This window comes from Pseudochaenichthys georgianus, chromosome 16, assembly GCF_902827115.2.
Source record: "Pseudochaenichthys georgianus chromosome 16, fPseGeo1.2, whole genome shotgun sequence".
Classification (NCBI taxonomy): Eukaryota; Metazoa; Chordata; class Actinopteri; order Perciformes; family Channichthyidae; genus Pseudochaenichthys; species Pseudochaenichthys georgianus.
Genome location: NC_047518.2, coordinates 24,261,611 through 24,285,313, shown reverse-complemented (window position 1 = coordinate 24,285,313; position 23,703 = coordinate 24,261,611). Strand labels below are relative to the sequence as shown.

General features: G+C 40.7%; 1 protein-coding gene across 4 annotated transcripts in view; it reads left to right on the top strand.

Annotated features, from left to right (window-relative positions):
• Positions 1–23,703, top strand: part of ptprub (protein tyrosine phosphatase receptor type Ub) — a 184,921-nt gene that overhangs the window by 88,435 nt on the left and 72,783 nt on the right. For all 4 annotated transcript variants that reach the window (XM_034102752.2, XM_034102751.2, XM_034102750.2 and 1 more), the window contains exons 4-7: positions 7,858–7,939; positions 11,250–11,365; positions 16,832–17,006; positions 21,746–22,039. In XM_034102752.2, the coding sequence (XP_033958643.1) occupies positions 7,858–7,939; positions 11,250–11,365; positions 16,832–17,006; positions 21,746–22,039 (667 nt within the window). The remainder of the gene's footprint in view (positions 1–7,857; positions 7,940–11,249; positions 11,366–16,831; positions 17,007–21,745; positions 22,040–23,703) is intronic.

The window sequence follows — 23,703 nt, the reverse complement described above, 5'->3', positions numbered from 1 at the left end:
AAGGGCCCTAACTAGGTCTCTTGTGGCCATGCCCTGTGGAGATTTCACCCACTGAGGCTTGTGTTCTGTGTATTCACCTGACTAATACATTTTGTATGACATGTCATTGCCTTCTTACAGTAGACAGACATTGACTGGCATCTACTGTTGGTGCCTGATGTGCTGTGGCCTGTAGATGGCACAGTCAGGTGAGCACATATACATCTATTAATCCAATTTATTTTTTCTGCAGAGCTGTCAAAAAACAATTAAGTTGACTCGCGTGCATTTCATCAAGAACTGTCAATCCCCCCCGACTTAATTAAAATCTATCTGGCTCTGCAGGATCTGACCTTCACTATGTAAAAGATAGATACAGGCTGACACTGTTCTCCCAACATTGCATGATCTAAAAATAAGGTAAACTATCAAATCAAGAGTATACAGAAATACTGACACGCAAACAATTTTGCCTATGTCGTCCATGCAGAGTCAGCGCTTTCTGGACAATGTAACAATATATATACACTTGACAAACATGTTAATAATTGAGCTTTCGAGGTGCTGGTAGGGGATCTTTATTTATTTATCTTAAGCTTTGGAGAGCAAGGCTATCTGTTTTGCCCTGTTTCCAGTCTTTATGCTATGCTAAGCTAAGTTAACTACCTCCTGGCTCTCTATATCCAGCATACAGACATGAGAGTGCTATTAATCTTGTCTTCTAAGTCTTTGCGAGAAAGCAAATAAGTGTATTTCCCGAAATGTTCAAATATTTGCGGACAAAATAATCCTCTGTGTTATTTTGAAAGCATTGATACGTGTATTTAAAATGAAAAAACTGACAGTAAGTCAAATCAGCTATTAGAATTAGCTTTGAAATAAACTCTCAATGTGTAAAAAACTAAGTTACAGACTCTAGTGGAGCTGAGGCTACAGACCTTGGTTCTTTATATTCTGTGTTTTGAGGTCTCAGCTGAGCAGCGACAAATGAGTAAACAAGAGGCCTTGCTCTACTAATCAGTGCTCCTGCCAGCCACACTTCTTTTGAGCTCTGCCCTCATAAACCGGGTAGTGAGGATCCCCACCAGTAAAGCTCTTCATTAGCTCAAATCTGTTACAAATAATGAGGCATTTTCAGTATGAATCATTATTTCTATAATAACTTTATTAAACTTCTTTTATTTTATATGATTCTCTTATGATAATTTTTTTTAAATTGAGATGAAAACAGTGTTTTTGCTGCTGATGGATGCTCTGAGGTGAGGTGTGATCTCTGATGGGACTCACAAAAATGATTGACAGTGTAGCCTTAAATAGACAATCCTTATCTGCTAGCTACCTTTCTTTCTTTCTTTCCTTTAAGCGCTTTGAGCACTGGAAAAGCACTATAATAAATGTAAGGAATTATTATTATTATTATTATTTCTTTTACCTCCTGTGGAGGAAAACACTATGTTCAAATGTATTATATTACATTTGTTAATATTAGGGATTGAGTCAAAGGTTTCTGCACCGTTAGAGCAATTCTGTCTAACAGTAAGGAATCAAAGCTATCCTTCTTTGCTTCCGCTCTCATTTTCACATTTGACTTTAACTCAGCTCAGCTCGCCTCGCAGTACAAAGAGAGCAAAACAAACTGCCCCCTCAAAGTCACATATACCACAGCTTACATTGCTAATCCCTCTGCAGTGAAAAAGCTCATCACTGTGGAATGACACAGCCTTGCAGCTCGTCAGCGCTCTCTGTTTCAGAGACAAAACAGAAAAGGGTAAATGTGGAGGTGGAAGGCTGAATGTTTTCTTTAATATCCTTTTAATGCTGGCTATCGTCTGTCGTTAACCAGCATCAGTGCAATAAAAAGAAAACAAAATAAGAAGAGCAGGGGTGTTATAGCTTTGTCGGTTTCAACACAGGTCTCTTGAAATTCACCCGGTTTTCTTTTAGCTCTGAAGCACGTTAGATGCAGCTTGTGCGACTTTAAATACTAAGTCTTGTACAATCACTTTGGATTTTAAGTGATAGTCAGGCAGATTAACTCTGTCATTAAGCTATCATATAACTCTTTTGAAGCAAAGGGGGAAAATAGGCACTTTTCTGCTGGTAAAATAAATCCCAGGAGAACACACATTATTTCGGAGAGGGTTTTCAAATCTGAAGGTTTTTCTACCTTATTAGATTTGAAGTCATATTAAAGCTCCCTGCTCTTTGCCTACAGCACAGGGATAGTAAATGTCAGCGTAACCTTTTGCACTGCACAGTACAGATGGGAGATTACACTCAAGGTTGATAGTGTAATGAAATATGTTTTTTACAGCGCACACTATCAATGTTCATGTCTTAGTAATGTCATTTTGGAATGTAAGTAAAAACACTCAAATGATTTAGCTGATAATCACCAAAACTTAAATAATGTATATGCCGAAACCCACTCTTCTTATTCTCTGATCACGTGACCAATGACATGAGATCTGTTTCCTATCACGGATGTGAAATTGGGATTTGGAGTACAATGGATTTTGGGGTTGAAAATGTAAGAGAGCACAATCACCTTGAGATGTCTCGATTTAATATGTCTGTGGGTCTGGTGTACATTGCTATATTTCTCTCTCTGCCTCTTATTGGTAAAAGTGTTTGCAATACCTGGACAATCTTGTTATCAAATATTAAAGATGTTATCCAGCCCTCGAAGACTGCCAACTAGAGCAGGAGACATGTCCCCATCTTCTCTTTACCGTCTCTCACTTTCTTCTCTCAACACGGGCTCCTTCCAAATGTCAACATCTTATTTGGACGTGCTTTTCTCCTTTCTAGCTTTACTTTCTCATGTTTATATTGCATATATTATTAATTCCATCTTTGACTGCCTACCCCCTGTTATAGATGTTCTTCATACTATGCTCACATGTCAAATGCACACATACAAAAAACAATACCTGGGAACCCTAATTTAGAACAAGTCAGTAGGTAATCATTGCAACCTGTGGAGAAATTGTCCAGAACTTTAGGTTTAAAAAAAACAAAAAAACAATTTTTATCCCAAAATAATTTCTATGTATGTTGTTTGTCTATTGTGTAAAAAGGACATGTTCATGCTTACAGGGGTTAATGTGCTGAAGAAGTAAGGGATGAGGGATAACGCATGCTTTTTAAGGCTAACTCTTTCCGCTACCTTTAGTCATGCATGTTGAGTCAGCGATTATTCGCTGTGGCCCTAGTTTCTGGAAGAATATGCCTGAGGATCGGAGGGACTCCAACTCTTTGGACATTTTTATTAATAACCTATACGACATATTTTTTTAGCATGGGTTTTACTTAAGGTGCCACATCATGTCTTGCCTTAATATTTACTCTGTAGCCTCATCCCAATACCCCTCCTCGACTCCTCCGGGACTTGACCTGGAAATCGATCAAGACACGCCATTTTGAAGGACGTCCCAATAGCTGAAATGCACACGGAGGAGTCGAGGAGGGGTGCGGGAGGAAGGGTGCGGGAGGAAGGGTGCGGGAGGAGACGAAAGGGAGGATACACGAGAGCAGACTATGCGGAAGTGTTTTCACTACTCACGTATAAAAGCCCCGCCCCCACCTTCACAGCTATCGAGGAAAACCGACAACTGGAAGATGAGTGGAAAAGCGTCACATAAATGTATTAGTGCTCACAGCTCCGTGGGAATTATTATGTGCAATTCATTTCTAAAAGGCTTTCACATTACTATAATTATATTTTTATTTAAATGTAGGCTACATTTTACACCAAAACGGAACACAAAAGCAGGACCAACCATCATACATTGAATTCCTTGACTAACCAGAGAAAGATTAATTCGTTTAAATAAATATTTAACAACAAATGGGCCGGTTCTATAGGCCTATTCAGTTAAGCCCGATGAGAGGGGATACAGCTGTGCACATGTCATCATTAACAGACGTCGTTTAAGAGTGACGTTTGAGTGAACGAGGACATCCCAATTAATACCTGATGACTCCTCTGTCCTCGCGTCACCTCCTCGTGTCTCTCGCTCGCATCTTACGAAGGCGGAGCTAAGACGCAAGGAAGGGAAGCGAGTGAGGGAAAGGAGGAGTCGAGGAGGGGTATTGGGATGAGGCTAGTGTCTTCTAGTGACTTTAACTTCTTTTTTAACGTCTTATTGTTGCAATGTTCGGAGTTGTTTTGAAGCAATTGGGGCTGCGTGATTGTATAAAATAGTATTTTTACACTGTTTCCGTGGACACCATCATGTTTACTTATAAGACTAATTTCTTCCAAATAAACAGCAAGCTAGATAGTAGTAGATAGTGGTTAGCACATCAAAGACGTCTAAATGAAAGTCCTCATGTCTCAGCTTTGTCTGATAATATCTCTTGCTGCAGAGACTTCTGCTAGCTGAATGAAAAGGCTTTTGTGAAATACTGTGGTGAGCACATTGAGATTCCTCAGATCTAAACCGTCTCCTCAGACACAGACTGTTATCCTTTGGCATTTTCCACCTGAACAGATTTACTTCAGCACGTGACCTTTTGTCTGAATATCTAAGAAGTCATTTATCTATGACGGCATCTAATGGTGAGTGAAAGCCCCCCTTGTCTAATGGTGTCTTCTGAATAAAGTGGGAAAAGTAGAAGAAGCTGGTTTTTATAGCCTAACGGGATGGCCCTCACTTAGGATGCAGCATTGGTTTTTATTAATGGATAAAGCCATTTTAGGAAAGCTTCCACTGTACATATGTGCCAGATTTGCTCCAGTTTGTGACTCTTACAACCTCAGATCCAGTGCCTGGATACGGTTCCAGGTTCCTGCCGTGCGGACTGAGGCTGGAAAAAGGAGTCTTTTTTATTATGGTCCTTGGTCTTGGAATGACCTTCAATCAAGCCTCAAACTGACGGCACTTGTCTCAATAGCATGTTTTAAGTTGAAGTTTTCTGAGGTCCTTACCACCAGCTGCTCTTGCAGTAATAAGTAGTGCACCTTTCTTACTGTCCTAATGTGCACAATGTAGTGACTGCTTTTTTATCTTTTGTTTTCTTAGTTATGTTCTCTGTATTTTATATGTTTGTGTTATGTGTAACGTTGCTGCCTTCTTGGCCAGGTCAGCATTGCAAATGAGATTCTATCTCAATGCTTTTATCTGGTTAAATAAAATAAAAATAGGTAGATAAATCATTTCTTGATTTGTATACATAACAAATTGCTCCTAAAAGCCAATATTGCAAGGTAATGTAATATATTTTCTCCTAATGTGCATTTTATATCAGTCATAAATCACTGCTTGTCACACTGTTATTTGTTTTTTATCTTCAGAAGATGGTTCCTGCATTTCATATCTTTTAGAAGGAAAGTAGTCGTTCATTAGAATAAAGCACAGACGTACAAAAGTCTCATTGGGAAAGTGGCTTTCAATACAATTCTGGGAAGGTTGTTTATTGAAACAAATGCTCAGAATGTCTCCCTCCCAATAACCTTCTACCCTAATGGCTTAGAAGACTGAGGATTAACCAGTAATCAATCTCTTATTGAGTGTTTTAGCTCAGCAGAGAGTAATAACACCTTCAATTAGACTTGCAAGACATTTTTTTTCTCTTTCTTGGATACCATTAAGCCTAATCAGTGTTTCTGGCTCATTTTGATGTTAGTCTAATGGCAGGGCGGTGTGTGCGTGCACAGCTAATTCAGGCCAACATATTCAAAGAAAAAGGCCTTTAATCATTGCTGTAAATGTTGAATGTTTAGGCAGGCGCACATTAAGAGTAAAGGAAGATGGACATCAAAGGAAATAAAGGAAGGCAATGATAAAGTGATGGAAATAAAGAGTGAAATGAGGATTCTGATAAAAGGCTTTTGAAGAAGATATATCATTAGAGATAAGGGGAAAAGTGGCAAATCATGAAAACGGAACATGTTGATATCCATTTTTTAAGGCAGTAAGATGGTCAGACTCAGGTTCCAGCTGTGTCTGGGAACAAATATGAAAATGGACTCCAGCAGAAGGAGATTAGCCTGAATGTTCCTCCCTGAGCCTGAGGAGAGCAGCCAGCTTTAGAGCAGGTCACTCTCCAACACTGAGACCCAGCAGCCAGGACCTTTCCTCTCCCTCTCACCTCCCCCCCTGTCAACCTCAGCCTTGCCTCTCCTCTCTCTGCACGCCTGGCTTTCTGTGTCTCATTCGGCCAGGAGTCTCCTCGCTGAGCCCAATCTCCTCACATCCCATCACGTTGTGTTGGTGCACCTTCCTTCAGGGGTCGTTCACGGCCAGGGTTGCTGTAATGAATAGTTGCTGTAATCACACGTCTTATTTTCCAAGTTAAGGGAGGTGGGCTGTCTCTGTGCCACTAACTGTGGAAGTCTGGGATTTGGGCAACAGGTCTTGGAAAGTTTGTGGCGAACCTTTCATTTGGGGTGCCAACGCATCGGATTGTGATGGGGAGAAAATATGGGTGTCTTATTGGTCTGGATATCAAACAAATCATCAGAAATGTTTCTTTCAGCAACATGATCATTTACAAAAATTGGCAATAAATGGCTAGTACTCATACCGTCAAACATGTCAGACTTTTGCTCTAGAACGCAGAACATCTTCGGTTGGAAGTACCATACACTACATTGTCATGATGTCATTTAGTTTTAAGAATTGTGTATTTCAGAATTTGTACTTATTTTGTGAAAAAGAAAAAGGAATTTGTAGAATTTACTTTGCATATTCCCCTAAAGTGAGGTATCAAAAACATATTGTGACAAAGGCCTTGAACTCACGGTCCATTTTCAGTTTTTATTCAAGCATCTCTGCATCTCATAAGTTTTCATCAGTGGATGGATCTTGAAAATCAAGATCATATGGTTGTGTTTAAAATGTGTAATTTAAGGGTTAAAAAAAAGTATCCGTGGAAACTATATAATTCTGTTTTTACTTAACTACCCTTTTCCACAGCTTTCCACAATATCACTGAAATAAAGTTATAAGATTTCAGGTACCCCTGCTTGGTGTAATAACTCTACAACACAAGAAGTCGCCGCGGTGACTTGATTCAGTTATGACTTTGAAAAGAACGAGCTCCAATCTTGCATAACCCATTTAAGCTACGCCTGGGTGTGAACACACATTTAAAGTAGCTTGGAGGATATAAGATCGTTTGAGAGAGTGTGTGTGTGTGTGTGTGTGTGTGTGTGTGCGTGCGTGGACCTTTTGATAGGAACCATGTTGTAATCAGTTGGTCAGAGGATTATGAGAAACAATAACTCAAAGCCGGCCTTCGATCAAACGTACGGATGGGAGACTGTCCTTGGTTCTGTGAAAACAAACTTCACCCCTGTGTCTCATAACTCTCTCAGTATTACTGAGGATGGTGATTTGATATTGATTAGGTTTCACGAGAGCCCGCTGCTCATCCAGCTTATTGTTCCATAGGACGGCATGGAGCTTTGTCCTCCCTTGAGTCTCGTCGTGACCCTGTGCTAGCTGTATTATCTGCTGTTATGGCTCCGCAGCAGCCTGCGCCCTGAATGCAGAATAGCGCTCATGACTCAGGCGCCACGTTGTGTGCCTTCTCGATAAAGACATTATTTGTTTTGGCCCTGCGGACAAAGGCAAACGTATCCATCTTTCTATTTTTATGATTCTGTCTTATTTGTTTCATTATGTAGCGTTTTGTTTTGGGTCAGCAGATGTGCAACCATGTGGTGATGGGCATGTTTGTAATGAATGTGTCTGTCACTTAAAGAGTGGCGAGAGCTGTGGACCTCACACAGCCCTCAATGTGCTTTAGAACATTGCTGTTACACTTCAGCTTTGAGAGCATTAGGATAGTCATAAGTGTAAGCTTTAACTGTTCTGCTCATAAGTTAAATCTGTTCATTATGTATTCACACTCACTTCTCTTTTGCAGGTGCTGATTGAGGCAACCGTTTCCAGAGAGCGGCGAGGCTACATTGCCATAGATGACATCATGGTGCTCAACTACCCCTGCTGTAAGTGCCACTTCTGACAATGAATTGCAATTACACAAGCTGCTGAAGGGGGAACAAATGTAGTGGTTTTAGGCAAAATATGTATTTACAAACAGTATGAAACAAACAAAGGATGAAAACCACAGTGGTGGCTGATGATCGAACTGTTATATGAGAACTGCAGGTTCTCCCGAGGCGCACTGCGACAATAGCGATGCTATTAAAACAGTGTGACACCCAAATGCAACACTCCCATCCACCTGACGACACACCTGCCTCTCCTGCCTTTGTTCGACAGCCAACTATATGTGTTAATCAATCAAATCTTGAATCCTCTCTCTGTAGACTCTTCTGGCCTGACTGGAAATGCCGTGTAGCTTTTGGTCACAAGTCACTGTGTCAAGTGTTTTGTCCACTATCAAGCATAACATTTCAAAGCTTTATGAGAGTCTTCAGGGTAGGGGTGGGCGATATTGAAAAATATGTTATCACGATATTTTCAGGCAGTATCACGATAGACGATATATATCACGATATTTTTTCATGTCGGTTATTATGGTTATTTTTCAAGTTACTTAACAGTACAAGCACCGACAAGGTAACAGAAACTAAAACAAAAAGGAGTAACAGACCAAAATAGCATTTCAAGCTGGTTTTATTTCAGAAATGAATCCCTGAATGAACAAGTGAGCAGTGAACATCAATAAACATGAAAAGGAGGGTAAAACATAACTAAGTAAAACATAAAACATCAATGAGGAAAAGTCAGTGCCAAACAATTAAAATGTAAACTTTAGAGTAGACTTGAAGTGTAATAAAAGACTTTAGCATAACTGAAGGGAAAAACATAAAACGCCACAGCGTCAGTTATGTATTTCCACCGTTTGCTAGTCTTTTCATAAGGAGCCCCTTTATGAAATGCCTGCCCTATGGTTGCTCGCTGCAAAGAAAGGGGGCGGGGACTTTGGGAGCGTGTCAAACAACTCGGACTGAACGAAAGCAGAGGTGCGCTGACATTGTGAAATCGATCGGGCTTGATATATGGTACAATTAAAATCAGTAGGTGAGGCTGGGGGAGCGGGAGGGGAAGAGGCTCTCCGTCCGCTGTCATAGCCCCCTGCGCCGCGCACGGAGAGCCTCTTCCCCTCCGCCATTTTTTTTTTTTTTTTTTTTTTTTTTATCACGATAGGACGATATCTCTGAAAAAGCATATCGTGGAGACCTAATATCGTCACGACGATATATATCGTCATATCGCCCACCCCTACGTCAGGGTGATTTATTTTGTAACCAACTCACTTTTTGTGTCAGCGAGGCTAGCGGTTCAGTTTGTTGTTAGTGTAAAACATATTCCTGAATCCCCTGAGCTTAATACCTGAACAAAGTCTCCTTGTGTCACACTCCACGTACAACCCACTACTGAACACGAGGGCTCAATTTGAACATCCATTGCCCCTACTTCTTCTTAGTGACTGATTCTTGATTGATATTTTTCTCTCATGGCGATTCAGCTGTATCCCCCTGTACATATTTATATATCCCATGCTGTTATCACAATGATGTTTGAAGACTTTTCAGGCATGTCGTGTCACAGAGGAGACCACCAGTGATTTTGTCAGACGAACACCGGCTGTGAGCTTGTTCCATACCCCCCCTGTATGCGTACCGCCCTGTCAGTCACCCTGTTTCTCCCTGAGACAGCAGATGGCATCTTCTGAATGCTCCCACTGTGGCCATTAAATAATTAAGACTCTAATCAAGACCTGAGCATGCCGTTATGATGTGGCACATGGCCAGCCCGCATATTTGGCAGCGAGGAGAGAACAAGGAGTGAGAAATCGAAGGGAAGTGTCGCATAGTAAAAAATCTATTAAATAGGAAAAGAATAAAAAGCTCTACAAGTTCCTTTTATATGAATTCTGGATGAACAAGTTGACATTTCTGGTTTATTTTTCTCGTGAGTCTTGGTCTTTGATTCTGATACTGATGATCAGACACGCTTAAGTGTCCCGAGGATAAGATCTGACACATTTAGCTGTATAACACCGCAGTCCTTGCTAACTTTAGGGCCTGTTTTTTGTCAGTGTTAGTTTAGGCATGAATTATGAATTAAGTGTCTCTGAAAAGAAACATGGCCACCTGCAGGGTACAGATGTGAGCACTCTTTCCTTGCTACTTTCTGCACAAAAAACACGATCAACAATTTGTTGTCAACTCCCCCCCATCCCACTAGATATCAACACAGAGTTGTGCAAAGCCAAGCAGGAGATTTGTTAGACCCAAATATTTGCTTCTCCCCACTGCTTCAGCTTCACTGTTGCTCTGCCATTTCTCCCTGTCAATCATCCAGAGTGACAAGTCAACTTGTCCGACCCTATTTCTCAGAGAAGGCAGGCAGTGCTCCCGGCGTTTACCCAGTGATTTGGCTCTGCGGGAGTCTGCTTCTCACTCCACTATTGTTAACCATAGAGTTGGGTGAGAGGGCTTCACCCACACACTGACTCATTTGCAGCTCCGCACAGCATGCAGGGACATTATTATTCGAAATGTGGAGGGCTGATGCATACTTACGGTTTTCTTCTGCAAATTCACTCCCACATTCTGCTCGTTATAAATGGCCTCTTATCAGATATTGCTGTTTGATGGCAAGTTATATGAAAACATACACTAAGTCCCCCTCTCAACCTACAGTATACACACTGTTTGCTTTTGATCTTATCCTATATTTTTATTCTTGATTTATTCTAATGTTGAGTTGTATTCAAAGTTCTGTTGTGCTGAGCAGAATCTGGGAGTGGAAGGAAATGCAACAACTTCTATCCTCCACTGTCAACACAAATAAACAAACAAATGCAAAAAAAGCTAAAGAAAGATTTCTTTTTGCTATATTTCTTTTCCAGTGTTTGGTATTTTTGCTTATTTTTTTTCCCTGCACAGATTGTGGCAGTATTTCTAATATTTCAGGTTTTTGCTTTATATGTAAGTAATATGCTTAGAAATCGAACAAAAATACTTAACAATTATATAATAAGTTAAAGAAAAAACTGTTAATATCAAGTGCATCAGAACAATTCAAGCAAATAAAGCACAATTAATTTAATCCCAAATGAATGAAGAACATTTGTGATATTAAATCCACGATGGGTAAACATTGGATAAAGCTAATTGTTTTTTCAAACAGAAATGTCTAAAATTCCTATTAATGCGATTTGAAAAAACAGAAAAGCCTTGATCAAATGTTATCTTGTGTAGCTGACTGACATTGTGAATAGCTGAAAGGTAATGGAGTCTTTTGATCTCACTGTGTTTCTTTCTCTGTCTGTCTCTTTAGATAAGGCGCCGCACTTCTCCAGGCTAGGAGATGAGGAGGTCAATGCTGGGCAAAACGCTACTTTCCAGTGTGTTGCTTCTGGAAGAGCAGCTGAGGCTGAGAAGTTCCTACTGGAGGTCAGTAGTTTAACGCTGGAGTTTGTTAGTTTTTAGTATTTTTACATCCCAAAAAGTCAACAGTACAAACAGAAAACTGGTTTGGGCACTTGTCACACTTTAAAGATGTGAAGCTGACAATTGAGCTGCCCGACCAAGCAAGGAGGCAGAGGCAGAACGTCCAAAAATACAACCCGGTGTGGGCATTTATTAAAACATGAACACATTACACACACAGCCTCAATCCTGCTGCTGCTGTTCACGTGAGCACAGCCTGCAGCCACCAGGATCTCACCCACACTCCCTGCCTCCTTAACGGACAGGGAAACAGAGCCTAAATACACACACTCTAATCAGCACAACAAGACACAGGTGAGGTGAGGGGAGAGGAGACAACATAGGGCACCAGGTGCACACAATCAGCAACAGACATAACGGGAGGGGGAACACCTTTCAAACACAAACTTATAACTGAACAAAAGTACACACCCAACTAAACGCAGTCAGCACTTGAACAATTACTGCCACTTAACGCTATGATGTCTACACCCCCACATATTATTTGCACCCGGATTATTCTTAACCGCTGTCATTCTACCCCAGCCTAAGCACTTTCGGCGCTCTCGCTAAAGCCCCTGTCACACTGTCCCGAAATTGACACCCGATGGACACACGATAAAGGAAATGTTCAAATTCGGCTCTGATCGTAACAACATCGGGCCATTCGTGAGGGCATCTCAGCCATCGTATGACCGCCGGTGGAGTTTCTCAGGCTCCGGCAGCAACTTCGTGCGCAGCAACTTCGTAAGGCACTCGTGAGGGCATCTTGTCAAGTCGTGTCATCTTCGTGTTATCATCGGCATTCGCCCTCACTCTGATCGGGGCGAATGCCCGATGGCACCGAGGATAATAAGATGCCCTCACGATGGCCTTACGAAGGGCAAAATTGACACATGAATTCAACACGAAAATGAACCTTCGCAAGGTCCTTCGGCAATTTTTTGGAATGCCAAAGATTTTGCCACCACTCACGAAGTTGCTGCTGGACCCTGAGAAACTCCACCGGCGGTCATACGATGGCTTAAGATGCCCTCACGAATGGCACGATGTTGCTACGATCACAGCCGAATTTGAACATTTCCTTTATCGTGTGTCCATCTGGTTGTTTTATTGCACAACAAAATCATGTAAACATATTATGTAAATAACCCAATTTGTGTTCTGTGAAACTGAAAAGGATATAATATATTATTTTGAAGGCGAGTTGACAGGAAGTTGTTGTTGCTATGGAAACAACATGACGGAGAAAACGTAATATCTTCTACATATAAAGACGGAGAAAGTAAAGAACAACGTCTGAAAATATCAGTACAGTATCATAGTACTGTAACATAATTGTTTGTGTTACTTTCGTTGCAGTTGTATGTCTTAAATGTAATGTAAATGTTGCCTTCGTGTGTGGTTCTTCGTGCGAAATTCACAATTCAATATTCGTGTGTCCATCGTGTGTACATTTCGGGACAGTGTGACAGGGGCTTAACTCTCCTATCTTGTCAGGCGGAGCCGAGGACCCGACCAGCACCTGCCAGACGACATTTCAATCAATACGGTTTAATCCTTTAATAAATACTATCTCAATAATTATTATAAATTACATAAAATGTGCAAATATGCCATGCCAAACGGTACTGTGCAATCACGCTAATAAAGTGCAAAACTGTTCACTAAAGTGCTGAGTTACGAGGCCCGAAGCCGTCGGAGAGTAAATCCTGTATAATTTGGAGGTGCTGCATGTTATGCAGTAAATCACCCAGACCGTAGGAAGCACAACACAGCGCTCTGTAGTCATTTTGGGTCTCCTTGTTGTCCTTTTGAGTGTCTTTGTGGTTGTTTTGCATATCGTTGTATTGTGTAATTTTCTTTCTCTATAGTCATTGTGGTCTTTAGCTTTTTTCTTTTTTTAAACTTCTCTGTTAAGTTTTGTTTGCATCTCTTTGTAGTCCTCAGAGATTTCTTTGTTGTCTTTTTGTAGTTGTTTGTTTATTGATACTTTATTAACCCGATGCCATGTAAATCATTCAGTTAAAGACATATTCATAATTGTATAACTGAGGTTTCACATACCGCATGCAGCATGTTTAAATAGGCTGTTCCCCTAAATAACCATCGCAATAAGGTTTTCTCTATTTCTGTAATAATGATGAGTCCCTGACGTGAGTTCTTAAATAAAGATGGTAGAAGCAGAGCTCTAATGATGTGAAGGCCATGAAGGCCTTGAAGCCTCCTCATTTCACTGCCTCTGAAAATTAGCATTACTTATAAGATCATAGTGTTCTCTGCTTTCTTCACTGCCTCCTGTTTTTATTCAAATCATGCGCTGTGTTTTAGATTTCTGTCTTTTCATCTAGAGTGTTTTGCTCTGAGAAGGTCAGACGGGCCATGCAGTCCTTAGCTCTTGTGGGAATTTCTCTGTGGTCTTAAAATTCTCCTCTTTCTGTAGCCCTGATTAAAGGACCAAACGTCATTGGGTTGTAGGGCTCTTCAGTTTTTCATCTCATGCTGCAATTAATGCACAGCCACACATCCACCGCTTTCGCAAACATCTTACCCCCCACTACAGCAAGTGTTGATCACGGTTGACCTCAGGCAAACCTACTTTATTGTTTTAAAACTTGTAGGTGTGTGATTTATGTAATTGATGCGTCCTCCTTCCCACCTCTTTATCAAAACAGCCATTTAGTCACAGCACAAGGATGAAGACAAATGCTTTGGGTAATTAGCTGGCATAACCATACAGGCGTCTGCTGTAATGAGATCTCCAGGCCACTGAAATGCTGCTTCCCTGGCTCTCCCCTGCCTTTTCCTGTCCTCCTCACCGTCCTCCTGCCTGCGTAACGTCTGTTAGAGCGGTTTTCTTCATATGAACTCCCAATACTGTTGTTTACTGTTGTTGTGCCCTTTGGTATTCATTGTGTCTGCCGCACCAGCTGCAGCACAGTCTTGAGTGCACACGCCTGCCAGATTAACAGATCGTTTTGTCGTTTCCTCGCCAATTAGCTACAGCCAGATTGTTTACGTAACATGAAGTGATCTCATACTTATTAGATTTATCCTAATTTCCCCTGCCTCCTTTCTGTAATCCACATGCTTAGTAGGAAAAAAGGAAATGTAAAAGATACAGGAAGGATGCGGGATTAGGATTTCTTTCAGTCTTTCCTTGTGGTCGCAAGATTAATTGCCCGCTTAACCCAAATCGGTAGGCGTTGTTTATGTGTTTGTTTTTGAAGGCTCGGCCCGAGGTTTGTGTGGTCTGTGGCTTTTCGAAGGCCCAAATCAGAAGCAAAACAGAAGCTGGGATGGCCTAGCATAACCCGAAGATCTCCTTGTTAATCCCAGCACGCTCACACACTTTGGGTTCTGTAAAAAACTGGCAGATCAAAAGTATCAAAATTCATGGCGGCTATTTCACACAAAGAGAATGGCCTGAAAACATGTGAAAAAAAGAGTTCATGTTTGTCTTTGAGGCTACGTGGACTTGACGGATGCTTGTAGTTTTAATGGTGTGGAACAATGTGAGAAATGCCTCTCACGCTGCAACAGCAAGGTGCATCATACAACATTCATTTGAATCACATGCCATTTTTTCCTATTGTTTCCCACTTTCTGCCCCAACTATCTCTTTCATGTTGTGTTTTTGCTTTGTGACGCTGAAAACAACAATTGTCTCACAGCCATTTCTAATGTATCTTTTTTTTTTGTTTATACCAAAACACAGTCTACATGCTGCTATTCCTCCGTTAGCCTATTTACTAAACTGATTAAACCTTAATGCAGCAAAGCCCATCTGTCTCCCAATTCTAACTGCTGAGCAGTTAAATGTTTTAGTTCAATAACATTGCACACCAAGGACAACTGAGGTTGTAGATGGGCTTCATTAAGGGACAACACTCATGACATGTATAACCCCCATAACCACTATTATTTTAACTAGATTTCAATTGTCTTTGTTAAAGCATGTCTGATTGTCATATTGTCTGATTAAATCAGAGAGATTCTCCTGCCATCCTAATTAAATTGCATACAAATGGACAATCCTTCTTTTTAATCACATAGCCGTAATAAGAAGTGACCTGGATAGCAATAAATTAAGCTTGTTTTATTGTTATTGTTGTTAGATTATTAGCTTTGTGTCCCAGGAGTTCACTGAGCAATAACTGCATACAAGGGTTACCTAATAGGGAATGAGTGTTTGTGTGTGTGTGAAGGTGTGTATGTCAACAGAGGAGGTTGGATCGTGTGTGCACCTGGGTCATTTTAATAGAAGATTCATCAATATTCATGGCATACATAATTACTATTTGGAATATCGTCAAAGTATGAAAACAAGACAGGTAGCGAGGAAAGGAATAAGGGTAAACTAAAAGGAGAGCAGGACTAGAAAAATGTAAAGAAGGACACAAATGAAACTTAGGATTTTCACTATAACATGAAAGAAAATACATCATAAATTGTCTGGGGACAAGTTCAGAAAAAATACATTTCTAAATCTTTATTACTCTACTTAAAAAACTGATCCATACTAAGATAAGATAAGATAAGATAAGATGAACCTTTATTAATCCCCGAGGGGAAATTCAGTTGTACAAAAGCAGCAACAGGGTAAGCGTGAAAAATAGTACAGCAAAGATTCACACAGATCAATAAAATCTAAAATCTAAAATAAATAACATAAAATCAAGGAAATAATGATAATAATAATAATAAAAGACTATAAAAATAGGAGATATAAAAAATAAATAAATAAGAGTAAAATAACTGTCAGCATATATACATATTTCGTCATCATCTAAATTATAAAGTGCATAACAAGTTAAAGTGACAAGTTTAACATGGGTTGTGAAAACAGTATATATTTATGACCAGTGATTTAATTTGATTTCTTTCTCCTATTTAACCCCTTGTTGTGCAGCCTGATGGCTACAGGCTACTATCAGCAACATCCGTATTCTTGGTGTAAACAGAACATTTTACAAACCAGCTCAATTTTCTTTTCTCATTTATAAGTTGTGGGTGTAATAAACAGAGGGTATACAGAGGTGCATCATGGGGACTGTAGGATAGATAGTTTGGGTTCAGATAGGACAAGTTATTCGAGAGTTTCTTCCACATCAGGTCTATTCCAAACCAAACCATGTTCATTTCCTAAGCCTAAGAATGTAGTTTTGTTGCAACATAAACTTATAGAAATGTCATGGCAGGAAGCCTTCAAGGCAGTCTTCTGCGAAGGGTTGGTTGTGGAGCTTGAATCATTCTTCTTTTTCTAACTGTGTCTGTGTGTATAGCTATTGCACATGAAACACTATGAGATGACATGTACCTGTGTGCGTGTGTGTGTGTGTGTGTGTGTGCGTGTGCGTGCGTGTGTGTGGGAGAGGGACATGATGACCCGTCGTGTTTTCTCTGACCTTGTCCTTTCTTGCCTTCCAGAGACACAATGGGGACATTTTAACAACAGCATCAGTCAAGCACCTGAGTCACCGGCGCTTTGTGGTGTCCTTCCAGCTAGACAACGTCCAGCAAACAGATCAAGACCTTTACCGCTGCGTCACCCAGTCTCCCAGGGGCTCTGGGGTGTCAAACTTTGCTGAACTTGTTGTTAAAGGTAAACGCTTTCTCTTATTTTTGTCTCTTATGGTTCCTCTTTTTGGTCTTCCCCCCCCCCTCCTGTTTCTTTCATCCCAAACATGAGTTAATCTCTGCTGTTTTTATATGAAACATGATGTTCTGCGTGGGATTCAAAAGGTAATTTAAAACATTTAGCTTATAAGTGATCGAAAACAAAGACACCTTTTTCATACTGAACGCTAAAAAAATACAAATTGTATATTGCTCGACACGCATGAAGGCTCTCTGCATTTCAAATGCACTTTACTTGACATGTGTTGTTCTCTGAGCTGGAGTTGTTAAATATGCTGCCATGCTCAGCTTTTCAGCTCTCTGTCAAAGAGCTGTTCACTTGACTTGGACTCCTGCCGCCGCTGTCATATCATGTACCGCAGATGGTGACCTCACTCCCATTACTCACTTCAGCTCCACAGCCTGACACCACTTTGACAGCATAGTAATGACATGGCTGTGGGATGGTTTGAAGGCATAACAAACTCCCGCCCTCAGCAAAGGAAGGAGAAATGTGAAAGATTCCCGATCTCCCAGCCCTCTACTATATGCTCCTCCTGGTATAAGGTATTTTTTAAAAGACTGTTGTGAGGGTAGGAGAGAGTTAGAGAGAGTGCAGAATACGCTGACGGCATTATTGGTCTCTCTTAGTTGGTCTGTCAATCCCTTTGTTGCAGGCTGAATTACTGAAACATCTGTCGGAAAGATTGCCATGAAAATGTGTTGGAACATGTATGATCCCCAGATGATGTATAGAAAACATTTGGTCATAACTTAAAGGTCTCCTATTATACTCTTTTTCATCAATATATTACAGGTCTCGGATATATACAAAACATGTCTCTGAAGTGTTTGGCTCCAAATACCAAACAGATCATACATTGTAGCATCCCATAATCCCCTCTGTTTCAGCCCTGTTTCAAAAGTGCTGATTCTCGGTCTGTTACTTCAGATGAAAATAAGGAGCCCCTCCCCACGCCCCTCTGAGAGATATTTGGTTAAAAAAACCACAATGGTGCTCTAGGAGGAGATTCAGGTGATAAGGTGAGGGGGGGGGGGGGTTTATCTTGGTTGGTTATTGGATAATGGTTGCACAAGCCAAATTGTTATGACATCATAAAGTGGCCAAAATATGATCAGCTCATTTTCAGACAGGTTTTTATAGAAATGGATCAGGACAAAAGGTGAGCGAATCTTTTTTCCTGAAACCTTCTGAATCTCTTTCCACAGAGGGGACACATGTTGATGTATGAAAGACATGATAACGTGGATTTTGCATAATAGGTGACCTTTAATGTACCTCCTATGCCATAAACAGGCTGACATTTGTGTTTGTTTGTGGAATGTCTTATCAGCTATTCAATGGTTAGAGCCTGAGATAGATATGGGTTGATTGATTTTGAAGCACAGATTTGGTTTATTGTAAGTCATATCACTTGCAACAGTACAAACTGAAGCTATTTAGCCAACATATTTAAACAAAACACTGTCACCACAGACCGAGGAATCAGTGCTCATAGAAGCCCAGAAAACCCCTTTCAGTGTAATCAGATTCTCAGCAAATAAGTATTATTGTATTCATGCCTTTATTGCTTTCCTTGCTTTTTTTATGCCTCTGCTTTGAAGCCAGCTGTGGCCGGCGGACGTTATGTTTTTAAGTTGCATGTGGTCCTTACACACCAAACTGACACCAAAGAACACGTCCCGACAGAACGTCGCCTCACGTCGCCTCACGTTGCCTCACGTCTCCTGCGTCTTGGCCATGTTTCGCACTGGAACACACCGAGACTTCAGCCGACGGCCAAGTAGCACGTACGAACTGCGCATGCGTGAGTGGCAATAACTCTCCTTACCAGCTGGCATCGGTAGTGTGTATTCGTCATTCAAAAGAGGCAACAACCGGAAGACAGACTGCGTGATACACCGAGAGAAGAAGAACAGACTGTGTGATATAAACAAACAACAACTAGCGTGTGTGTTCCATTTTCACTCTACAGCGAGAAGCTCATGGGACTTTCCCGAATCTGTGTTAGAGTTAAATGAAATCTCAGATTTGCCTTAATCGTTTGTTTGGGTCTCTCACTTCTGTTTCGCTTCTCATGCACTGATTCCCTAAGCTGAACAGCCAATCAGAGTGATTTCTTTGGCCGACAGCCTCCCGATTCAACATGTCGAATCGGCGGCGGAACGTGTCGGCACGGCCCGAAAAGACACGACGGTGCAGTACACACCAAGACACACCAAGCTGAGTAGGGCGACACGACGCTCATCGACGGCCCGACATCTATCGACGCCGAAAATCGGCTTGGTGTGTAAGGACCTTTAGTCTCATTGTCATGAATGTATTATCTCAGGGGTGCCTTGAGGGAGTTTCTTTCAATTTGGCAAACTAGTCGACTTGGATAAACTGATTAGATTCTGGTGGAGCATTTTGTCATTAGTGGAATAATTCTTGAGTAACGGCCAAGAAACATGTTTTTGGCCATAAGTCAAGAATTAGTTTGCTCATTATTACAAAATCCCATACAAATGTCCAATAGTATAACACGATGAACTGCAAAAACCCTTTATGGCTATGATTCAACACTATTCTCAGGAACAGAAGAAGAGACAATATTTCACATTTGGTTGGATATTGACTTTGTGAAACTAACGTTCTGTTTCCACTTTGAAACTGTGGTGATTGATTCTCCTTTGCTGCAGGTTTGTTGATATGTTTGGAGCATCCACATTTCAGCATTTGCAGCTACTATACGGCAACATCAATATAAAGCATTGTCATTCATTGTCTGTGTTTTATCAGAATCAGTTTTATTTACCCATTATGTGAGCACATACATGCATTTGACTATTTGTGTTATTTCCCTTAATGAACTTATATACACACAATAATATACATTCAGCAGAACAATAACAACAAAGCTTATCCTCTATTCTAAGACCCAGATTGCCAGATTGAGCTTGTTGCAGAGAGGGTGAGAAAGGTTTTCCAAGATGGCTATTTCATTCCCCGTCCTAATCTCTACATTTTTATATGTTGAGATTTAGACATAAACTGCATCTTGACTGGTTGTCGGGGAAATATAACTGCCAGGCCATAATTCTAAGATACAATCAGGACACATATGTTATCTATGGGCCAGCCTATTCTGCACCATGAGTAGATGTCCGGCTATAAGTCACGTTCAATGAACTGCCTGTAACCCTGTAATCTATGTCACAGGAGCTGAGACCGAGTTCTTAACGAGACTTTCACAAATCCCTTTTTCCCTGCTGCCCTGCTAAGAAGAGCCTAATCATCCCTGTAATGAGTTGGAACCACTCATTTCTAAACCGCAGATTGCATGCGGGAATCATGATGAATCTTTATTATTGGCCCGTAGGAGAACAACATGTCCTCATAATGAATACAACAATTGAATCATTAAGGTACTTTATGTCTTTATGGCTTTTGTGGTGGCCGCATATTATATTTTAATCCTGACTACATTTAAAGAAGAAGATATTCTGTATTAATCCCCAAGGGGGAATTATTTCATTCTGCTGTAATATTTAAGAAGATGTGTTCTACTCCTTGTTAACGCATACATGTCTGGTTGGATACATCCTTAATTCAACAGAAGCTGGCACTGAACAATGTTACGTTTGACAATAGCTCTGTAAAAGGAGGGAAACAAAGACATTCATATTCTGAGAAAAAAAAGCAGTGAATTTAATGATTCAAGATTAAAGGCTTTTATTGTCATGTGTACATACAGTAGCTACAGTGTAGATATATCAATGAAAATCTTAGGTCAACAGTGCAACACAATAAAACAAATACAATAGTTAAAATAGTGCAAGTAAATACAAATAAAATAGAATAGAAATAGTACAAAGAACTTGAAAGAGATGAGCGAGTTGTTTTAAATGTGTCCCCACTGGCTGCTCAGCCTAAGGCCTAAACGTGGCCTTTCATTATGGATGCAGTCATTGACATCCGAAAGATGAGCTGCTGCAGGGAGGGGAAGCGGTGCGGAGTAGAGGTGAGGCGCTGGTGATGCTGAAGGCTCACAGGCAGGAGGGCCATCAAAGACAGAGGTGCCTCTGCAGGAATGAAGGATTAGTCACAGCCACAGATCTAACTCTGATCTTTTTCTCATGCTTTGTTCTCATTTATTTTGCATTCCCTTCCCTCACACTGTTGCCCGTGTAATTGTTCAGTGGCTTGGATCTGCCAGTAAGTGACATTTGACCGTTGGGCTCTGGAATTAATCCTGGACTTGGCAATCTTTTTCGACAGTGATGCAGAGTCTCCTCTTTCATCATGGTTACCAGCTAAAGGGAAAGAACACTCAGAGAAAAAGATGTACAACACTTAATCCTTCATCCACAATGATCATACACATTCAATGGACTGCATGCACAGCTGTTTGTTCACTCCCTGCTTTGCTGAAATGTATACAAGGCTGTGAATGCCTTGTTAATAGGTATGACTAATCTGCTATGTGAACACAGTTTGACCTGCTCACATCCAGGAGTCTCTCGAGACTCATTTGAGACTCAGTGGGCTTTAACATGAGGAGACATCTGTTTGCTTACAAATGTTTAATATAATTAATACTACAACTTTACCTAGCAGCAGTGCTACTGTATGTACAGTACCCACCAGCAAATGCTTTCACCAATACAAAGTTGTTTTTGGACAGGAGAACGAAAAACAATGCTTTTTATTTCCTCTGACAGTACCTCCATCCCCCATTGCGCCACCCCAGCTGCTGCGAGCCGGCTCCACTTACCTAATCATCCAGCTCAACACCAACTCTATCCTGGGAGATGGCCCCATTATCAGGAAGGAGATTGAGTACCGCGCCAGCCAGTCTCCATGGTCAGAGGTGCACGGAGTCAACATGGTCACCTATAAGCTGTGGCACCTGGAGCCAGACACAGAGTATCACATCAGTGTGCTGCTGACTCGGCCCGGGGAGGGAGGGACCGGCCCCCCAGGACCGCCTCTTGTGAGCAGGACCAAATGTGCAGGTGAGCTCCTGACACACTGTACCACTAGACAGGGAGGGGCTTCCTAATGGGGAGATTAACAACCTTTTTGGATTTAAAGGGATCATCACTTCATTTATTCAGGCAGTCTCATAGAAATTAGAACAAGAACAAGAAACATATACTATTAAACTACTATTAATTGACATGATATATACATTTATAACCACGATATCCATTTATCTTTAATTATTTTGTCTGTGATTCACTCATGGGCTGACCGATGAATATACGCTTGTTGTGGAGAGAGAAAATAAAGGAATGTCCAGATGCGATTGAAAGTAAAATATTCTTGTTTATTAAAAAAAAAAAAGTAAATAAACGTTTTCAAACAAACAATTTCTCACATAAACTGATAAATCAAATATTAGGCAAAATATATACAGTATACATTTATATTAGAAAAAGTTAGAAACACTTTTTTCTTCCTTGTTATCCCTCTTATTATCTTCAGACCTTCGGGTCAGTAACCGCTGCCCTTATGTATTAGAGGGTTGTGCTTGACGTCACACAGCATCATTTGATTGCAGGGCATGTTAGATAATAGAGCTCAGAGTCAAAGTCCAGACGAGTATCATCATCAACATACACGCTCAGTCATTTAACAGAGTATTTTAACAACTCCAAACACGAAAGTGCTGTTGCTACTTCAAACTGCTACTAACTGGTCAGTATCTGCTATGACACTACAAGCTGAAAACACACCTCCAAGCTTCACCTGTGTGTTACTTTGTTTAAACTGAATTATACAATCATTTACCTTATCAATGGATTTAATCAAGTCTTAGATTGCAGAGTATGAATGTCCTCTTGCTATTTTCAGACGATAAATACGTGTGTAAAGTTTGTGAAGGCAGGAGGAAAGCTTCCGAGATCACAGTCTCCTCTTTTTCTGTCATGAATGTCATGAAATCTAAATACAGAACAAGACTGACTGATGAACATTTAAATGACTCTATTAGAGTGAACCTAAGTGGGTACACTCCAGTATACACCATATGGTGGACTCCATGCAGCGCCAGTCATCTCACTAACTGTAAAAAAGAGTGAATGCACTTACTTTATACATGTGCCATAAGATGCTTGTAAGGTGGTGATTAAGGTGATGTATTTAATATGTGGGCCATAATAAGAAGTGAGACATTTTCGTTTTCTTGGACCTTGATGTGAAGTTAAGATCTTTGATAAGCTTTAGGTATTGCAATTTCACACTTGTACAAAAGTAGCTTAATTCAACTGATGAGGGCTATGTGAATAGATGTAAGCGATGTGATGCAAGTAGCTCTTGGCCACTTTCATTTTTTCAAAGTAGCTCTCAGATGAAGAAAGGTTGGAGACCCCTGTTCTATGATAGCAATACCTATAAATATGTCTTCTTTGCTTTTAATTATGTATTTCTCTGGAAGACCCACGGCTCAAAGTACTGATGCCCAACAGCATTATTAAAGGTGGGGTAGGTCATTCAGAAACACTTTTTGTTATATTCCATGGAATGCTCTTAACATCCCGATAGCAATGAATACATTAAAAGCTTTAACAATAAATACATAAAAACATGTCATCTGTGGAAGCCGTGGCGCTGTAAAAAGCACGACCAATCATCTGAGCCGGCCCGGCTAAAATAACTGGATGGCCTACCTGCCTGT